We start from the raw sequence: 18,834 nt of genomic DNA, 5'->3' as shown, positions 1-18,834 counted from the left end.
GCAGTGGATCGATTAGTTCAGCTGGGGCTCGAACTTACGAAAAATTTCTTGTAGGATGTATGTGCCAAAATCTTTTGTATTGGATAATTTTTTTGCGTTGTCGGTATCACATAGCGTTTCAATATCCGTCGATGTTTGGTAAAAAATTTAACATAATAAGACTTCAGATCAAATCTATGAGGGCTGTCTGCTATGTAAATGAGTTTTAAGATGGTAGTAAACTGCAAAAGTCTTTGAACCGTTAGTGCGAATCCTTTTATCAATCTGATGATCAAAATTTAGTATCGAATAATGAATGATAAAGCTGAGTCGATCAGATAAATCAGCACTATTCTACGAGATGCAAGTAAATCGTTTGCAACAAATCAAAGATGCTTAAATATTTGAGGTTTATTTCTAATCCATTCCAGAATCGCACTTCATATGCAGGTACGAATAGACTTATAAACAGAATTCAAATTTGTTCTTTTATAATGACTTTCTAAAGTATTCGTCAAATTTATTCCTCTGATTTTCTACCGTATCATTGAACCCTAATTGCTAATCAACGTACATGTAAAACATTACGTCGTCATATTTTGGACATTCCAGGTACTCCTTTACCTCGCAAAACGGGTGTAAAATTGGATGAACCTGAGACATTTGAGAAGCACGGGAATCCAGTTTCTGATCAGAATTATGAGCTGTAAAAATAAATTTCCTTAAAATAATTTGATACTCATCATGAATGAGTTTCATGACTACGATACAGATTGAGCTCCTTGATAGCCCTTGAAGATGATATAGCATGACACCTGTCTATCGCAGCAATACATCTAATGTCAGATTCGCATATTGTGCACCCAGTTCCGGTTGGCGCAAATACAAAAGGAACGTTGTAACATTAACTTACAAATGTCTAGTTATTTCTGCTACATGTTCACGATTGAACCTGGCTCTGTTGCAAGATAATTCTGTAATTCTAGAGATTCTTCGTAGTTAGCGTATTGTAAAAGCGTCTTACTTCGTCGTATTGATAATATCATTTTTCAGGGGTACCAGTTCCCGGCCTCGCGCTTCCTCGATCTTGATTTCTCCAGAACTATTTATAGTTTTTAATTTTGGCACTGATGGCAAAAAATTTCAATTGAACTGTTTCAAAATTTTTTCAAGTGGTTTGTTTATTTATTATGGGGTTCCTTGGTTACTAGTTCGTAGCAACTTTAGCAGTGTTGCTAAAGAACATTATTTTCATCACCATCAAGGGGTCGCTATATTTGTGGTAACTGGCGGTAAATCGCTCACGAACACTTTTTATTTTGATTTTCCTTCGAAGTGTCTGGTCGTGTCGTCGGTTTAACATCAACTGACAATATACTGATGATTCAAAAACGAGACTTTAATATAAGCGAAATTGAATATGTTCACCTAGCATAAATATCATTAAACTCCAACCAAACGTTTAAATGGTTACGTAATTTCTTATTTCTTTTGATGGACGCTTAACGGAAATTTGATTTATTAATTTGCCTGTTTTCATATCGACCTGATACCTGACTTATCATTTCAGGTTTGGAGGGTCGTGTTTCATTTCTGTTCGAGATTAGAACACGTAAGTGTATCTATTTTGTGAATTTAGACTTTGTCTCTTGTGAATTTAACCTTTTACACAATCTTGAGATTATAATGAATGCATAAATCCGGCTAATCTCACTATATTTATTTCGAATCTTCAACTCATATCCAAAACAAAGAGAATGCACAGGAGATGAGGTTCACGTTTTATATATGCCGGTGTCAAGTTTGAGAGAAGAAAAAAAGCTTTCGATCGTAAAATTTAGTGTCCTAATGTTTTCTGAAGTGCTGATTATTGTATTTCCTGGATATTGAAGTACACGTATTGAATTTCACGGAGAACCTATCTGTCACTAAATTGAAATATGACAATTGTTGGTTCTTACCTTGGCTGTTTAAACTGATTCAACTAACAACTAACTGATTCAACTAACATTATTGTTCACTTTTTACATAATCAGGTAATTGAAAAAATATTGTTTTCACATGCGGTTAATTCAAGATGAACATTTCAAAACAAAAGGCTTGTTCAAAAACGATTTCAGGAACGACTCATTTAATTTTTTTTTTATTCTGTTTGCATACACATTTAAAAATTATTTTCAGATTGTTCGACCCAACGTATTCGAGTGGTAAATTTAGTTAATAACTATTTATTCAAACTTCCACTGGAGTCCAGTTTAGCGCTTGAAATTAATGAATAAAATGAAAAATTGAAATTTTCAGCTCATATAAATTCATCTACATTAGGTGTTTCAATCCAGTTAATGGAAAGTTTAACTAGTTTGTTAGTTGTTTTGACCAGGAATGCCAGGTCATTTTTTCAAAAATCTGTGATCAAGCCAAACACCTGTCTGTGCAAAATCTGTGCACGTTTCCCGTACCATTATAGCTGAGGAGAATCATTTTGGTGAGCAAAAAACAAAATATGTCTCACTATTTCCACCCGCTCTATACTTTTTGGTGCTAAACTGGGATCGACTTTCAAAAATCTGTGATCGATTGAAGAATCTGTGAAAATCTGTGCCATTTTTACAATCTGTGTAGAAAGTTTAATGCAACACAGATTAATCTGTTAACCTGGCAGCACTGGTTTTGACCGCCAACTCTGTTGTTTTAAAAACAATGGACATTTTGAAAAGAAAAAAAAAATAACAGTCGATCAGGTGTACCAATTTTCACCAAACGAAATCAGAAAAACTATCAATATTTTAGATGTGTTGCGGTCGCGGGCGATTCCATGCATGATTGATTTATAAACCAGCTTGTAATGAACGTAACAACATCGTTGCAGCGGTGCTTTCGGAAATGCTCTTAGAGATATGTGATGAAAATTTGAGTTGCGTGATATAAATATAAATAGTTCACGGAAAAGCTCGCGATAGGAAAATAAATAAAATTTTAGTTATTTTTCGCAGCCCCTTTCTTTATGAAATATTCATGTAAAACCTAACTCTCCGTTGATTTTTCAAAGAGCCGTATGAGCAAGAGACAGCTTCTCTCTGTTCACTTTTTCTTTCGTTTATTGTAACGCGATTATAAAAGTTTACGTAGATTTTACAATTCTGTTTGGAAGCCGAAGGTTCCGGGTATTTTTTTTATAAAAAGAGCTGACTGGTAAACGTGGAAAACGCTTGTATGTTAATTTATTGAAACTGTCACTTGTTTGAGCAACCATTATAAAAATTAACCTGGAATTGGCCATATATTTTTTCCAATTTACTAGAACATAAGCAAAAGTGTATGCCCGCACTAACGACCAAAAATTTATTGTACAATGAAGTTAACCTAGTGTGATATTTTGAAAGTGAGACTACTGTAGAGATTAAAGTATTGTAAAGGTTTGAGTTACTAGACTTATTGGAAAAACGCAGATTAATTGAGAAAGAAATGGGCATAGAGGCCGTCATTTTAAAGAACGGGGGAATTAACCCGGTTTGGCGGTTCAATGCATAGGGCGCTGGTCTTACAAGCCAGTTGTCGTATGTTCGAGCCCCGACCTGGAAGGATTCTTAGTTTCAGTAGAATCGTAGTACTATCCATGCAATGATTCTGTATGCTTTATGAATCGGCTGCGAAGTCTGTTGAAACAGAAAGGCCAAATTTCACAAAAGGAATGTAATGCCAAGACTTTGCTCTTTGGACACTAATTTCAACAGCAAGTGAAGAAAAACATGGATGATTGTTTCGAATTCGGTTTAAATTATAGGTTCATTTTTGATAAATCGATTAATTGTTTTAAGGTATGCAATTTTTTTCGTTTTCCTTCTATATCAACTGAATAAATCAACATGAAAAGAGTTTCGCCCTTTTTGATTTGTTTAGTTCTATACCTCCTAATAAGAGTAATTTTATTTATTCAACATAGACGAAATATACGTTACTCTCAACTCCGCTTGCAAATTATGAGAGCGAGCTCCATGTCCAGTCAACGACACAAGCGGAACTGTAGTTTAAAAATTATGTTCTTTCTTTCATTGGCCCTTTCAGTCATTTTCGGTTTTCAATAAATACCGTATGCTGTGCAGTGTCGATATTCAACCGAAGCTTTGAGAATCGATAATGATAGAAAACGATTCACAATGGCTTTTATCTGTTGGTGCTCGAATCGTTAGTAGTTTTGATCAGTGTTGGGAAAATCATGATCAGAAAAAGTTCATTTCTCTATCACTCGGGAAAAAATCAGTTCAAGAGATTTTCTTAGAAAAAACTCAGTGACTGAAAACATCACTACTGATATTTTCTTTCATGAAACAAGTATCCACAAAACTCTGAACCTCGAAGTTCATAAGTGATTTTTTATATCAGCGAAACTTGATGACGAATTTTCACCCGAAGAAATATCGCTAAAGAGATAATCTGAAGTGAGAAGAGTCTCCGACGGTACTTCGATGCTAAATTTCCTTTACGCTTCAGTTCAACACCGAAGAGATTCGTGCAAGATTAAATTAGTATATCTTCTTCAATAAAAAAATCTCTACTGAATGAATTTGCAACTGAGCCGCAACTGAGAAATAATTACTGCAATATTTTCGATGTACGAATGTGATTAATGTGAACAAATATATTTTTGCCACATTCCAAATAGTGATTATGGTGACGAAAGGCAGTTTTCATTCCAGCTGGCCAACAACACTGCACTATTTAGATTAAGCCCAATAAAATGAGATTTGATCAAGGGGAGAGTCGCTTAACACAAACTATATTGTGCCTCTAAAAAACACGTGATATACCGTGAAACTAAGTGTGCCACGCTGTGCCCCATGAAACAGCTACTTGTCAAAACTGAGCCCTTTGTGTGCCGCAACTGTGCAACTGTATGAAAACGAAAGTGCCAATATTGATAAATGCACCAACGTATTGTGTTAATGTGTGATTGGAACATTGTTCTAAGCGTCCTCCCCTTGGATTTGATTCATAGAAGTAAAAGGAGCGCAGCATCGTCAGGAAGTCAGTAGGCGCAGTGTTTGAATGGCGCGTTTGAATTGGTATAGCGGTTGTCTGCGCTCCTGTTATTAAAGCTAAATGGCATGCTATGGCTAAAGCTTGCTTCAGATAGAATTGGAACAAAGACAATTGCCTGTATTTCATTTATTTATTATTGAATTCAAGATCTTTTTTCATACAAATGTAGCGTTTTCTTCAAACTTTTAAGAAAAAATACGGATAAAATAATTTGTCACGATTTTGAAGGAATTCTCGAGTTTTTCCTGTAACACGGCTCATTAGGCGACGCACACCTTCTTCGTCCATCGTTTTAGCTATCTTATTCCACCAGGTCGTCATCTGATTGATGTCTTTGACAACCTTTCCTTTCGCTTTGAGTCTCCTCTTCATGATTGCCCAGTATTCCTCAATATGGCGGAACTAGGGGCAGTTAGGTGGGTTAAGGTTTTTCAGAACAAACTGGACCCTTTTCTCTGCATACCATTCTTGAACGATTTTGCTGTGATGACAGCTTGCCAAATCTGGCCAAAACATTACGGGATGGTCGTGGGATCGAATAAACGGCAAAATTCGTTTTTGGAGACACTCTTTTTGGTATAGTTCCGATGTCATTGTCTTATTTGTAACGAAAACTTTCGTCGCGATTTTCGATAATTCAATTTATCATATTTATGAAACTCTTTATAGCCAAACGTCACAGATTTTCAATATACCGATGAAAGAATGAGAATTGAAATTCTACTAATTCTCCCTGCAGAAGTTAGTTTGGTTCCATCTTGTCATAGAGGAACGAGTGACGTTGACAATTGTACTCTCTTTTGTTTCAATGAGAGACGAAAATGCGTCGTCTCTCTTCGTTTGTTTTGGATGCGGTTTTCCACTAATGAGACAGTAAGAAACGAATATGTGGCTGTTGGATTGGATTCTTTTCCGCAGCAGCAGCTTGACGGATGTCAGCTGCGGAAAGAGAAGAAGAAGAAGGATTGGATTCTTTCATTAAGAATTCGTGACAATTTAAAGCTCTGCTCCTGTGTGACTAATGAAGGTTCGCCCTCGTGCATTTTTCGTGAAATTGGCTGGTTTTCGCGATTAAGAAGACAAATCTGCGGTTAATTCACATATCCAATTTGCAAATTGCATTGTTGCTAAGAAAGATGAATTCGTCACTGTGATACGTTGCGCGCTTTCAAATCAAAAGATTTAACGAAGAAAACAAGTTATTTCTATTACTCATTTCTAAATACGTTTGAAAATTATACGATCATTTCCCAACACTAAAGAACTTGTTCATGCGTGCAAGAGCTGGAGCAGAAAACAAAATTGTAATGCACCATTGATAGCGTTGATATCAAGTGGTACGCGAATATACCGGATATACGATGACATCACGTTCCATAGCCCTTGGTATCCCATACAATTTGATGTCAACGCATATAACCATTTCGGCATGATATCTGGGATATTATGAATACCATGTTCACATTAGCGCTGGTATCACTTGATATACCGAAATGAAATGCATATCACGTTAAAGTTTTCACATATGAATGAAATGATATGATTTGACAATTTAGTTGACATTTAGATGTTCTCATTAGAAAAAAAGATCAGGAACATTATTGCCTTTTTAAATTCTAAGTAAAACCAAAATTTATCTTATCAAAAATCATTCATTTCAAGTTTTTTTAATATCTACAATGAATATGTGATATGAAAAGATAATACTGACTATTTTTATTTACTGTGAATCAAAAAATTTGCTTATTTCCCCCCCCTGAATTGAAGTTTCGCATTTATTGGTCTCCGAAGGCCTGTATTCGTTGAAACATTCAAATCAAGTTGAATTGTCAAAAGTAACGACTAGCAACACAGATAATGGCATTGAACGCATTATGAACGTCACTCTGAATGTGGCAATAAATAATCATAACTTGGATCACACATTCGCGAGAAGACAAGTACTCCAGAAGTGTCACCTATTCATTGACTTCAAAAAGGGCATACGATACAATCGATCGAGAACAGCTGTGGGAGATTATGTACCAGATTTTCAAGGATAAATTGACGCGATTGGTTATAGTAACGATGGATAAAGTGATGTGTTACGTACGAGTTTCTGAGACGCTGTCGAGATCATGGGGAGGGGCTGCGAAAGGTGATGGATTTTCTTGTCTCTTGTTTAATTTTACTTAGGAAGGTGTGGTTCGAAAAGCGAGGATCGACACGAGCGATACGATCTTTCGAAAGTCTGCACAGATTTTTGGTTTCGCTGACGACGTTAATATTGTGACACGTAACATTGCGAAGATGATGGACACATACATCGGACTGAAAGCCGAAGCAAAGGCGTATCGGACTGAAAATAAATGCTTTGAAAACACCCTGGAACTGAATGATTACGATGGGCTGAAAATGTCGTTAAGATACCGAACGACAGTCCTGTAAGAATGTCTCCTGAATCTGATTCAGCTGGAACTAAAAAAAGAGCAGGGCTGCGAGCAAGGTAGATCGTGTGATTTGTGTAAATGCGATTGCTGTAGTTCATATCATGTGATGTGTAATTGCTCTGTATTGACGAAAATACTTATCCGGGTGCTCGTTATTCTTCCAGGAGTAAATAAAGTTTTGCTTTTGTGACCTCGAAAGATTTTAACATATTGTTTACTATCCCTCATGGATTACCGAATTATCTTCTACTCATAGATATTGTGAATCGTTCGGAAACCTCCAGAGGTGCAGAATGGAATGACTTTGGTAAAATATTTATTTGCTATCGGACGATTGAGATCTAATTGAATGTACATTTTAGCCCCTATGCCTTGGAAGTTTTTTTGTTTTGTGATGACTTTCCACCGTATCCACTACACAGTTCTTTTCCATGTTCGATTTTATCCTCCCCTTTCCACAAGAAAAATGATGGAAAACCAAAGACGCAATTTACAAGACGAACGTGTCGCTTGAGCCAATTTTAGCTCATTCTTGAACAGACATTTTATTCATTAATGTATTCCACGTGAATCAAGCTAACGAATAATAGGTGATATTATGATTGCTCACAAAAAAGATTGGATTCACTGAGGAGTAGTTTATGTTTTTTGAGGTTTTCCATCAACAGGTAAAACGGTGTTAAATAAACTAAATTCTATTTAATGCTTTTCAAGGTACTGTCAAACTAAATCGATTTCTTGTTTCGACGATCCGAGATGTGTGCAATTCTTGCGAAGACGTTCACACGTCAACGAAATGAAAAGCTTTGACGTTCTGTACGTGTAAACTAAAATTTCTGCTCATAAGGAGAGTATCACAAAACTAACCTTAAGGTAGCGCTTCGCCGTGGTCAAGTCGAAGCGAGACAACTCACTGCTTCCTCTTGCTTTGTCGCCGAAATTTCACTCTAAATTGCAAATTTCTCCAATACTAACCCGATTCACGAAAAATCAAAAACATACGATTGTATGTAAATGATTTTACTATGCATTTGGCGAAAAATATTAGTTAGAAAGCTTTTCTTTCGCGAGATTTCGTGCGAGTTTTGTTAAACCTTTTGTTTTCTTTTTTCCATTTCTCGCTATAAACAACTCGCATTTGTAGGGATGTGCTACGTTTTCAACAAAGCGTCAAAGCTAGTAGCGATGAAAATCATTACTGATTTCTGGTTCTACTGAAACATGAATAGAAATTATTTTACAAAGTAGTAACACTTACTTACATTTTCTACTCATCTTTATTCAACGTTTACACAGAGAGAACGGATAACGAAAACGAAAGAAAGATTGTTATCGTCTACCGCATGTGGCATTTTTCACACCCCAATGCATGCGTTGACATTGTGTGCGTGCGAAAGAATAAGGAAAAACTCATTTATTTTTAAAACTCGCACGAAATCTTTCGATAAAAACGTTTATCAGGCACAGTTTATATACGAATCGATAGAAAAATTAATTATCTACAATCGTATGTTCTTGGAATTTCCGTTTTCTTTACCGTTTTCTCACAATTTTGGGTAAAGTGCGTGAAACCCCGGAATAGGCAGCGAACTCCCGTGACCACGGCGAAGCGCTACCTTAATGGAGGATGAGATTCCGCTGATGTTAACGAAAACTGACGAAACCTAATTTACTAAAAAATATCCGTTAGAATCGAAAAAAAAATCAGTTTGTAAATCGAAGACAGCTCAAGAGACAGTGGTTATTTGCTCAGCTATTTGCTTTACTTGTTTATGACTAGATGTGCTACAAAGCTCATTTCAAAAAATCATACCACTCCGTTCTCGAAACATTCCAGAAATGCTTTACGTTCGATTGATGTCGGTTCGAAAATATTCTATCTACTTTTCATCCATTTTTTATCCCTAGCTATGCTACTATCGATTCGATTGATGAATAAATTAGTCAATTGGATTCTAGTTCAAAATATACTTACCAGACAGCACCTCTGTGTTCGTCTCCACAACCACCGTGCGGAAACAAATACGATTATTTGGTTCCTTCCACATATCAACGCGCAATGTTTGTCCTGGTAGAACTGGCTTAGAGAAGCGCACTTTAGCAGCTCTGAATAAAGACGAGTCGTCTGCGCCAAAGTTTTTCAAAACAGCTTTCACGGAAATTCCCATCGTGCATAATCCATGTAAGATCGGTATTTTGTATCCGGCGATTGTAGAGAAGCCGGGATCAATGTGCAAAGGATTTAAATCACCGGACAACCGATACAAAGCAGCCTGGTCTCGCGATGTCTTTATCTGCACTGACGTATCTGGGGAACGTTTGGGGTTTGGAACCAGTGGTTTAACTTCCGGGCTGGCTTTGCTTTTGCCGTTGAAATTTCCTGCGCCCACAACAAATGTACTACTTTGACTACGTGCAATCAACGTACCATTTACGTCATAAGAATCAGATTGCGTAATTACCAATGCCCCTGATTTCTTATCCAGTACATCGATTACAGTTGATGTTGTCGTCAAAATACCATCTGTCGGAACTGAATCAAATAATTCGATATATTGTTCTCCGTGCAAAATCTGATAATGGAAAGTTATTAATGAATAAATGAAACGTCAATTAAAAAATAATTTCAAACTTACGTTGGTTAAATCAAAGCTAGCATGAGGAATTGCGGTCGCGGTTAGGTTTGATCCCATAACCGAGAGTAAGCCAGGAAGAATGAAAAACGTTGGAATGGCTGAAAAATCTGGGTGGTTCTCATACAAGAATCGCAAATCATTTTCATCTGTTACTGTTGCTCCCACTCCTAGAGCGTACAGGATAACGTCCTTAAAGTTGAACTTAAAGGACTCCGTCACTGAGTTTTCTCCAAATTTTCCTTCACGAAGCTTTTCCAGTACATCCGCCAATGCTAGGCTTGCATCAGTGATGGTATTCAAATGTTTCGTATCAGACATATCAGTCACCTTATCCCAAACACTTTTGACATACTCGGGCGTAACATTCTCATCAATTGATGTTCGTAGAATTGAGCCTTTTCCTCTGACAAAATGAACTTTGGTTGCCCAACCAGCTGCACTTTCAATTATCGCCCCAGTATCTTCACAAGATTCGTGACAGAGATAAGCAACCACCGGGGCAATTAGTTTGGGTTCTATAAAATTAAAAACAAAATAAAGTTAAAAAGTACTAGTTCCATTCTATGAATTGAACGGTACTTACTCAGCTCATTAAACAGAATTTCCGGGATGATCCCCTCGGTCATCCTTGAAGCGGCTGTTGGCACAATCACGTTGCATTTAATGTTATTTTTCGCTCCCTCAATTGCAACCGTGTTTGCTAATCCAATCAAGCCCAGCTTGGCCGCACTGTAATTAGCCTGACCGAAGTTCCCATAGATACCGGAGTTACTGGATGTCATAATTATTCGGCCATAGTTTTGTTTCTTCATAATTGCCCAGGCAGCCCGCGTTGTAAGGAAACTACCTTTCAGATGTACATCATGAATAAGGTTCCAATCTTCGTCCGAAATACGAGCCAAACTCTTGTCACGTAAAATACCCGCATTGTTGACCAAAACATCAACCCTGCCAAAAGCTTCCATGGCGGTCTGAATAATTTTATCACCATCCACCACCGAGTTGTAGTCTGGAACCGCGGTTCCACCTGCCGCTCGGACTTCCTGCACCACATTATCGGCAGCATTCGATTTTCCTTGACCATGAAAATTACCACCCAAATCATTCACGACTACTTTTGCACCGCGAGAACCGAACAGCAATGCATATTCTCGTCCTAATCCGGCCCCGGCACCGGTAATGACCACAACTCGGCCATCGTATCGCAATTGATTTGCATTAGCTGAAACCATTTTCCTTCCGTACTAAACCTAGTTGATCTATGTTATGAGCAAATTCGACACCGGGGGATGCTTATTTGTTTAACAGTAATCTTATCTCGTAGTGCGAAGGAACGATACGTGGAATTTGACCTGGAGTGAACAAAAAAAAACACCGAATTTACTAAGTGCAAGTCATGCTTGTCAATCAATTACTGTACGTGTGAAAGTATACGATGGTCAATGTTATTAATATGCAACTGCTTTGACCTCATGGAATGAGTTTTACTTTTTATAAGTCTGCGGAATAAAATTAGTGCTAGTTCAATAGTACCTGAAATATACCACTAATAATTCAGTTGTGGACTGCCCAAGCACTTCAACCGTACTAAACACAACACGTCATACGACTAACAAAAACCGAGACATAAGAAAATAATAATAATAATATTATGTGATTGTGTTGCAAGTGCAAATCTAATCTGAAAGTTCGACCGTCTTCATCAATGTCGCTCCATCGGTTCTTGAATGCAGAGATGCCAGATATTTTCATAGAAAATCTGTATTGCTTTATATAAAAAATCTGTATTAATCTGTATTCACTAATAAAATGAAATTCTTACAACAAAATGATGCTAAAAGATGTTATTCCAATAGATTGTGGTTGTAGGATGGTAGATTCAATCAGTCATTGCCGCGCCCACAAGAATATTCAACGACGAAATTTCATAGTTTATTTTTATATTTTTTTTATCCACAATTGAATTGTAATTCCATATATTTATCTAGTTCGAAATTGTTAACTTCATAATTTGACATGTAATTTCAACACCCAATTCAAGTCAGGTCATAGAACTCTCAGTTTGACAGTAAAGTTTCATGATGCCATCACTTCCTTGAATATCAGTTCAAATTGGTTTCAAATTATAATATAAATGGATTTCACAACAGATATCCATATGATTTGTGATTTGTCCGTTGATTGAAAGACTTTCACTGGAATCAAATACTAAAACATAGCTTAGACAGAAAAGTTTATTTTTTTCTTTCTTACTTTTTGTGAGATCTGTATAAATCTGTATTAAATTTAGGAAATCTGTATAAAATCTGTACTCTGTATTAAATCTGTATGAGCATATAAAAATCTGTATAATACAAATAAATGTGTATAAATGGCATCTCTGGTTGGGACTTCATAACTGTCGGTTAATTTTTCAAAAGGGCGTATAAGCAAGTGACAGTTTCTCTTTGTTTACTTTCTCTTCTATTAATTACCAAGCGGTTTCCACGTTTATCACTCAACTCTTTGCATGAAATGATACCCGAAACTTTCGACTTTCAAACAGAATTGTGATATCAAAGAAAATCTTTTTAATCACATCACAATAATCGAAAGAGAGAGTGATTAAAGAGAAATTGTCACTTGCTTATACGCCCTAATGAAAAATCAACCGAGAACTTATTTAATAAAATTTATATATTTTTGCAGCGTGTACGAAAAAGACGAACGTCAAAAAACTCACTGACATTAATATAGTCCAATCCACGTGCGAATGTGTTGGTGTGGCTATTCTCAGCAGTTGAAAGGTTAATGCTAGTGTGAGTATGTCGAAATAATCCAGTGAATTTTGTCGAGCCGCATCGTGTCAGTTATTGAACACATATATGCAATAAAAAACACTGCAATGCCAAGAGAACAGTTGAGAACGACATAAAATCGTTCATGAAACTCTATATCACGTAATGGAACTGTCTTCTACTTGGTTCATTAGTTCATAGCTTACGAAATTCTATATGCATTTTTCGCAGTGTATGATTATGAGTCAAAAATGTTTTACCTCAGTGTAAAATTGAAACCATGGGAAACAAACAACAAACTTTAGGGCCCCAAATATTTTTTATAATAAATTTAGAACAGTCAACTGTGAAAAGATGTTTTACACTGACGGATCAAACATCAACAGGTCCACAGGCTTCGGAATCTTCAATCAGAACATCACCGCTTCGTACAAACTCAGTGATCCGGCTTCAGTCTACGTCGCAGAATTAGCTGCTATTCAGTACACCCTCGAGATCATTGAAACCTTGCCCAAAGACCATTACTTCATTGTCACGGACAGTCTAAGCTCAATAGAAGCTCTCCGGGCAATGAAGTCAGGAAAGTATCCCCCATATTTCCTGGGGAAAATACGGGAACATTTGAGAACTTTATCTGAACGGTCTTATTTAATATCGTTAGTCTGGGTCCCTTCGCATTGTTCCATTCCGGGCAATGAAAAGGCAGACTCATTGGCTAAGGTGGGCGCATTAGAAGGTGATATTTATGAAAGACCAATCTGCTTCAATGAATTTTTCAGTATCTCTCGTCAGAAAACTCTCGAAAGTTGGCAAACTTCATGGAGCAATGGCGAACTGGGACGATGGCTGCATTCCATTATCCCTAGGGTATCGACGAAACCTTGGTTCAGGGGGATGAACGTGAGTCGTGACTTCATTCGTGTGATGTCTCGGCTCATGTCAAACCATTACACCTTCAACGCGCACCTCCGGCGTATTGGAATCGTGGAGAGCGGTCTCTGCGCTTGTGGTGACGGTTATCAGGACATCGAGCATGTCGTATGGACGTGTACGGAGTATCGTGACGCCAGGTCTTTATTAAAGGACTCCCTAAGGGCCCGAGGTAGACCACCTGAAGTTCCGGTCCGAGATGTGTTGGCTAGTCGGGATATCTCTTATATGCTTCTTATATACCAGTACCTCAAACACATTAATATCCAAGTGTAATCTGTTATACCTCGCTCAGAAAGTATAATCTCCACCTACAGGTTCGACACTAACATCCGCTCGATTCTCTCGATCACCGTCCCTGTACACCATCTTCATTGGAACTAACAAGATCTTTTTTTGTCACTAACTTTTCGTTCCCCCCTTCCATGTCTCTTCACCATCTCGATGGCAACTAATTAGATCTCTGTAGTTTTCAGACATTTTGTTTCCATACCCCCTATTTACCTCGGTTTTCACAATATTTACTTTTTTTATTTTCTCATCTCTTCGTAACATCACCATCACCGCCTACGGTCCTACGCTCCAGACGATGACCAGCATGCGGGCCACCCGCCGGGCCTTCGTAGCCTGGGGGTGTTTCCCGCGGACCCACACGAACCGAAAGGAAGCGGCCATATATAGCACCATTTGGAATTCATGCAATATTCAATTCACCGACACCTGCCGAATACCAGCTAAAAGCTTTTTTCAAAAATTCTAGACGACATAATCTAATAATACTATTCTAGTTTTAAGTTAGTCGTTAATTAAGATTAGGAAATACCCTTGGCATCTTAGAGCTTAAGCAGTGTGCCTGAAAATATATATTATACTATTGAAAAAAAAAAAAAAAAACAAACAAACTTTGACTTCGGTTCGCACACATTCTAATTTCGTATATGAATAAGATTTTTTATCGTGACGTCACAAATGAACAAGCATTCATCCTTGACAATTCAGCGGTACTGTTTACAAACAATCTTAAACAAAATCGAAGAACACGTCTTAAACAATCATCTTTACACTTTGCAACTAGTCACTTTTATTCAATAAAGCTCAAAAACAAACCGTATCCAATCGTGAACAAATGTTTTAAAACTCTATTTAAGCGATATGGATCATGCAAATTGCTAACAGACAAACAAAAAAATCTCTGTTTATAAACAGTACTGCTGGACTGTCAAAATGTGTTCATTCGATTGAGGTTAGCAGTGACGGTAAAAAACCTAATAGATCTGCGCACTCTGCATCGGTGTGAGTAACAGAGACGTCAAATTGCTCAATGAAACTGAACGTTTGTGGAACGTTAACTCACTTCCGGTGAAGCTCTCGAAGTGTTAGCTTATCGTTTCGCACTAGTGCGATAAAATTTTGTGTATTTCTGTTCGCGGAAGAAAAATTTTTTCTCGTCCTAGAGTGAATCCGTGTTAGAGGCGTGCAAAACAGCTCATTTTGGTGAACAGCTCCGAACCGATCAGCTCACCAAAGTGAATCGATTCGATGTATCAGCTCATCAGCTCTTTTAGTTTGAACTTGAGGTTCATTTTGTGCGCCGTTTTTCTTATGCACCGGTTTTCTTTCATATGCATGATCGAAATTGAATCATTGATTTGCAATGATGCAATGAATGCAATGCGTTAGTTTATCTTTAATTGATGTCGACTAAATTGAATCTCTTAAAGAGCCGAAGATCCGATCAGCTCGTAGCATGTTCCCTTCCTCATAATGCAGTGAACTGGGTAGCAAATGAGTGAGCTGATGAGCTGCGGTTCTTTTGAAAAGAGCTGTGAGCTGTCAGCTCACTTCAATGATTCGATTCGCTGGAACAGCTCAGGAGCGAATTGCCCATCTCTAATCCGTGTGGCGACGCCGCGAAACATCATCGGGAGTCAATGTAAAAGAATTTACAATCGAAAAATATAAAATACTCGAAAATAATAATACAACCAAACATAACCTACAAGAAAATAAATGAACAATACATGTGCAAAAAACACAATCGAATTAAAACACAAAATTAAATTATAATCTAACAATACAAAGGCAAGATGGGCCATCACTGGCCTTAGCCTGTCACGTTAGTGACACAGCAAATAAAAAAAAGAACGTTAACTAATGCAACAACAACACCATGCTGATAGCTTTGCCTAGAGATTATTAGAGTGAACATCTATTGTAAATTTCGTCATTCTTTAAAATGAAAGATTTATCTTTTGTAGTAGAATGTTTCAGTGAATTTTAAAGCGCATCTAATAATTGGTTTTTTTTATAGAAATGTAGTTACAAGTGCTTATCCTTGTAAAACAATTGTGTAAACATGGCGATGCGTCGTCCGCGTGTGAAAGTGGCTGCGAATCTTTCAATTCGCAGGCCATCGAAACCAGTGTTCGGAGAATCTTTTAAAGATATTAAGACTACAAATGCTGAACAAGTAGGCAGCACAAAAAGTGAATCTGCTACCGATCTGACCGAACAAAATTCGAAAAATGAAATCAGTGAAAATAATGAATTTGGTGAGAAACGGACAATTGAAAAAAATGTTCCAGCAAAAGCAGTTGGAAAATCTGAGATTACGACTAGTCCAGCAGAAGATAAACACACCTTCAAATTTCCAAGTATATTTCTTTTATGAATATCGAGATGTTTATTGAAATTAAATTTGGTTCTAGAACCGGTTGAGGAACCGCTTAGGATAACAACACCGGCCCCACACTCGTCTGTTGAAACCAGTGATGAACCATATTCACCCAAAAAATTCGATACCAAGTTTGCCTACATCAATGCTCTTAATAGTCCACGTAAACGCATTCGTACTGAGTCAATGACTTCGAATAAATCCTACTCGGATGTGAGTTTGAAATCTCGCAAAGTAATCAAACAGGAAGAATCACAAAAAGCATCCGATGCCAAACGAGATCTTCGCCGGCGGTTGAATAACATTCAGAACATTGACAAACAGTCACTGACTATGTTCGATATGATATACTATAACCCTGCCAAAAATCCTATGAAAAATCCGGCATTTGCCAAAAAATGTTCAATGGAAAATATCCCTGGCGCAATAGATAGGGAAAGACGAAGTGTGAGTAAATCACGTTCGCCTACTCCGGCTCAGATGCTGCCTCCACCACCGCCAACACCAGTGCCAGATCCACCTAAAGCTCCAGTGCAGCTCACGCCCCAGCTTAAGCTCGGACCCAATGGTGAAATGATATTGGATGAGACCAGTTTGGTGATTGAGAATGAGCGGGAAAAGGAAATTCGGGACACGATGGCGAAAACGGAAATCGTGTACGATGATGAGTTTAGCGGGAGTGAGTAAATTGGCCGTTTGATTAGTATATTTAGTAATTTATGTTTATTTTTTGTTCAGATTCTGGATATTACAGTCGGTACAAAAGAACTAGAGATTGGCCTCCGGAAGAGACAATTCGATTCTACCGATGTTTGCATACGATAGGAACGGATTTTTCTATGATGATACAACTTTTTCCAAATCGCAGTCGAAGAGATCTTAAGTTAAAGGTAAAGTAACGGCTGACAATTTTAACGTTAATAATGAAAAATTCAATTTAACAAACAGTTCAAAAAAGAAGAACGCCTAAATTTGATGTTAGTCAACAAAGCGCTGCTCTATCCGAAAGAGTTCAATATAGAAGAATTGAAGCAACAGTTTCAACAAGAAGATGAAGAAATTGAACGCCAGCGAGAACTAGAACGAGAAATGCGACTAAAAGCTGAGGAAACACTGAAGCAACAGAAAACTGCTAAACGGTGAGTGTTTCTGAGACTGTTTGCTATAACTAGGCTAATATTTTTTCCTCGCACGCAGATTACAACTAAATCAAAATAAAAATCGTAATCCTAAAAAACGAATAAGTAAAGCAGCGCGGGTTTTGTTGGATGACGAAAACTTGTCTAAAGTAGAACCTCCAATAAAGGAAGCAAAGCCTAATCGCAGGAAACGGAAAACGCACAAAGAAACAAACAATCCTCCCTCAAACCTGCAACCTTCTCTGCAAATCGATTTGAACGATGCACCCTATATTCCAAATGGAGAATTCAGTGTGCCGCTTCAAGATTGTTCAAGAATTTCAGTAGCTCCGTTTTGCTCGGATGTATCTGCTTCTCCGAGTGCGACGCAAGCAATCACTTCTCCTCTTGATATTGAATCTATGGATATTGAAATCGTCGATGAGGAGGCAAGTAGTGTGTTTGAAATCAAAGCAGAGCCTCAAGCTTACCCCGTCCGGATACACCCACACATAGAATCTGAGTCTAGCCTGCCGAATGTGATAACGCTGCAAAATTTGGATGATCAAAGTCAAACTACGGTAGCTTATCAGGAACCAAAGGTGGATAATGTGAATAAATACGAGATCGATTCCGCTGATGCCAAGTATTATGGTGGTTGCGATATGGTGTATCTTTCGGTACCAGCGAACGCTCCGATAGCGCATCCGGTCAAGGTAGAATGTTTGTCCCAAAATTCCTCAAACATTCGATCACCAACTTTACAATATGAGCAATGTCCCATGTCACGTCCAGATGCATCAAGCGTTGATAAGTCCGGCATTAGTGATAGTAATCAATCTACTGTTGGCACACCAACTCCCACAGAACCAGTTGAATCAGTAAAAATGGCCGAGACAGGAAACGTCAATCAAGAAGACCTACAGAATTCGAAAATAGTGCCCAAAAAGGAGCAAGAACCTAGTGATGATCAACAGCAACGGCACGAGGAATCAGACGAACAGGATGAAACTCACGGACTGGATCCGCTGGAAGATATCGATCTTAATTCGCTGGTACTAGTCGAAAGTCAGGATACGACTCTGGAGAGAACAATCTATGAAATCTATGTGATAGACCCACGAACGGGTAAACTAAGTGATAAGCCGCTTGATGTCCCCGAGGATGTAATTGAAAATATTCGCTCAATTCTGGAAGCTGGGGAAAATGCAGAATGAGACGCTGCTGTTCTTTGTGTATTGATAAATGCCG

At 37.8% G+C, this 18,834-nt stretch overlaps 2 protein-coding genes across 5 annotated transcripts in view; one reads left to right on the top strand and one right to left on the bottom strand.

Annotated features, from left to right (window-relative positions):
• The window catches only part of LOC131426923 (peroxisomal multifunctional enzyme type 2-like), a 49,260-nt gene extending 37,463 nt beyond the window's left edge, over positions 1 to 11,797 (bottom strand). Inside the window, exons 1-4 of one of the 3 annotated variants that reach the window (XM_058589704.1) lie at positions 11,618 to 11,797; positions 10,668 to 11,436; positions 10,085 to 10,599; positions 9,424 to 10,021 (exon numbers count right to left, since the gene is read on the bottom strand). In XM_058589704.1, the coding sequence (XP_058445687.1) occupies positions 9,424 to 10,021; positions 10,085 to 10,599; positions 10,668 to 11,316 (1,762 nt within the window). In that variant the 5' untranslated portion in view covers positions 11,317 to 11,436; positions 11,618 to 11,797. Of the gene's footprint in view, positions 1 to 9,423; positions 10,022 to 10,084; positions 10,600 to 10,667; positions 11,437 to 11,504 lie in introns of all 3 variants that reach the window. The other 2 variants (XM_058589702.1, XM_058589703.1) reach the window with 2 other exon arrangements.
• A 3,579-nt stretch (positions 11,798 to 15,376) lies between these two features.
• On the top strand, positions 15,377 to 18,834 carry LOC131426920 (transcription factor TFIIIB component B'' homolog). 2 transcript variants are annotated; one of them, XM_058589699.1, is made up of 6 exons: positions 15,377 to 16,005; positions 16,103 to 16,445; positions 16,500 to 17,144; positions 17,204 to 17,355; positions 17,414 to 17,604; positions 17,663 to 18,834. In XM_058589699.1, the coding sequence occupies exons 2-6, from the start codon at positions 16,148 to 16,150 to the stop codon at positions 18,798 to 18,800; spliced, it is 2,424 nt and encodes an 807-aa protein (XP_058445682.1). In that variant the 5' UTR covers positions 15,377 to 16,005; positions 16,103 to 16,147; the 3' UTR covers positions 18,801 to 18,834. The 2 variants fall into 2 exon arrangements, with proteins under 2 accessions (XP_058445682.1, XP_058445681.1); XM_058589698.1 differs by lacking the exon at positions 15,377 to 16,005 and having other exon boundaries at positions 16,012 to 16,445.

This window comes from Malaya genurostris, chromosome 2 (assembly GCF_030247185.1).
Source record: "Malaya genurostris strain Urasoe2022 chromosome 2, Malgen_1.1, whole genome shotgun sequence".
Taxonomy (NCBI): domain Eukaryota; kingdom Metazoa; phylum Arthropoda; class Insecta; order Diptera; family Culicidae; genus Malaya; species Malaya genurostris.
Note: the sequence above shows the minus strand (reverse complement) of the source record. Positions and strands in the feature narration are given on the sequence as shown.

What these genes read in the sequence shown, in the direction of transcription:
- LOC131426920 (XM_058589699.1), top strand. Translation starts at nt 16,148, where the DNA reads ATGGCGATGCGTCGTCCGCGTGTGAAAGTGGCTGCGAATCTTTCAATT. An exon ending in ACACACCTTCAAATTTCCAA is followed by an intron (nt 16,446 to 16,499) that starts GTATATTTCTTT and finishes ATTTGGTTCTAG; the next exon opens with AACCGGTTGAGGAACCGCTT. An exon ending in GAAGAGATCTTAAGTTAAAG is followed by an intron (nt 17,356 to 17,413) that starts GTAAAGTAACGG and finishes TTTAACAAACAG; the next exon opens with TTCAAAAAAGAAGAACGCCT.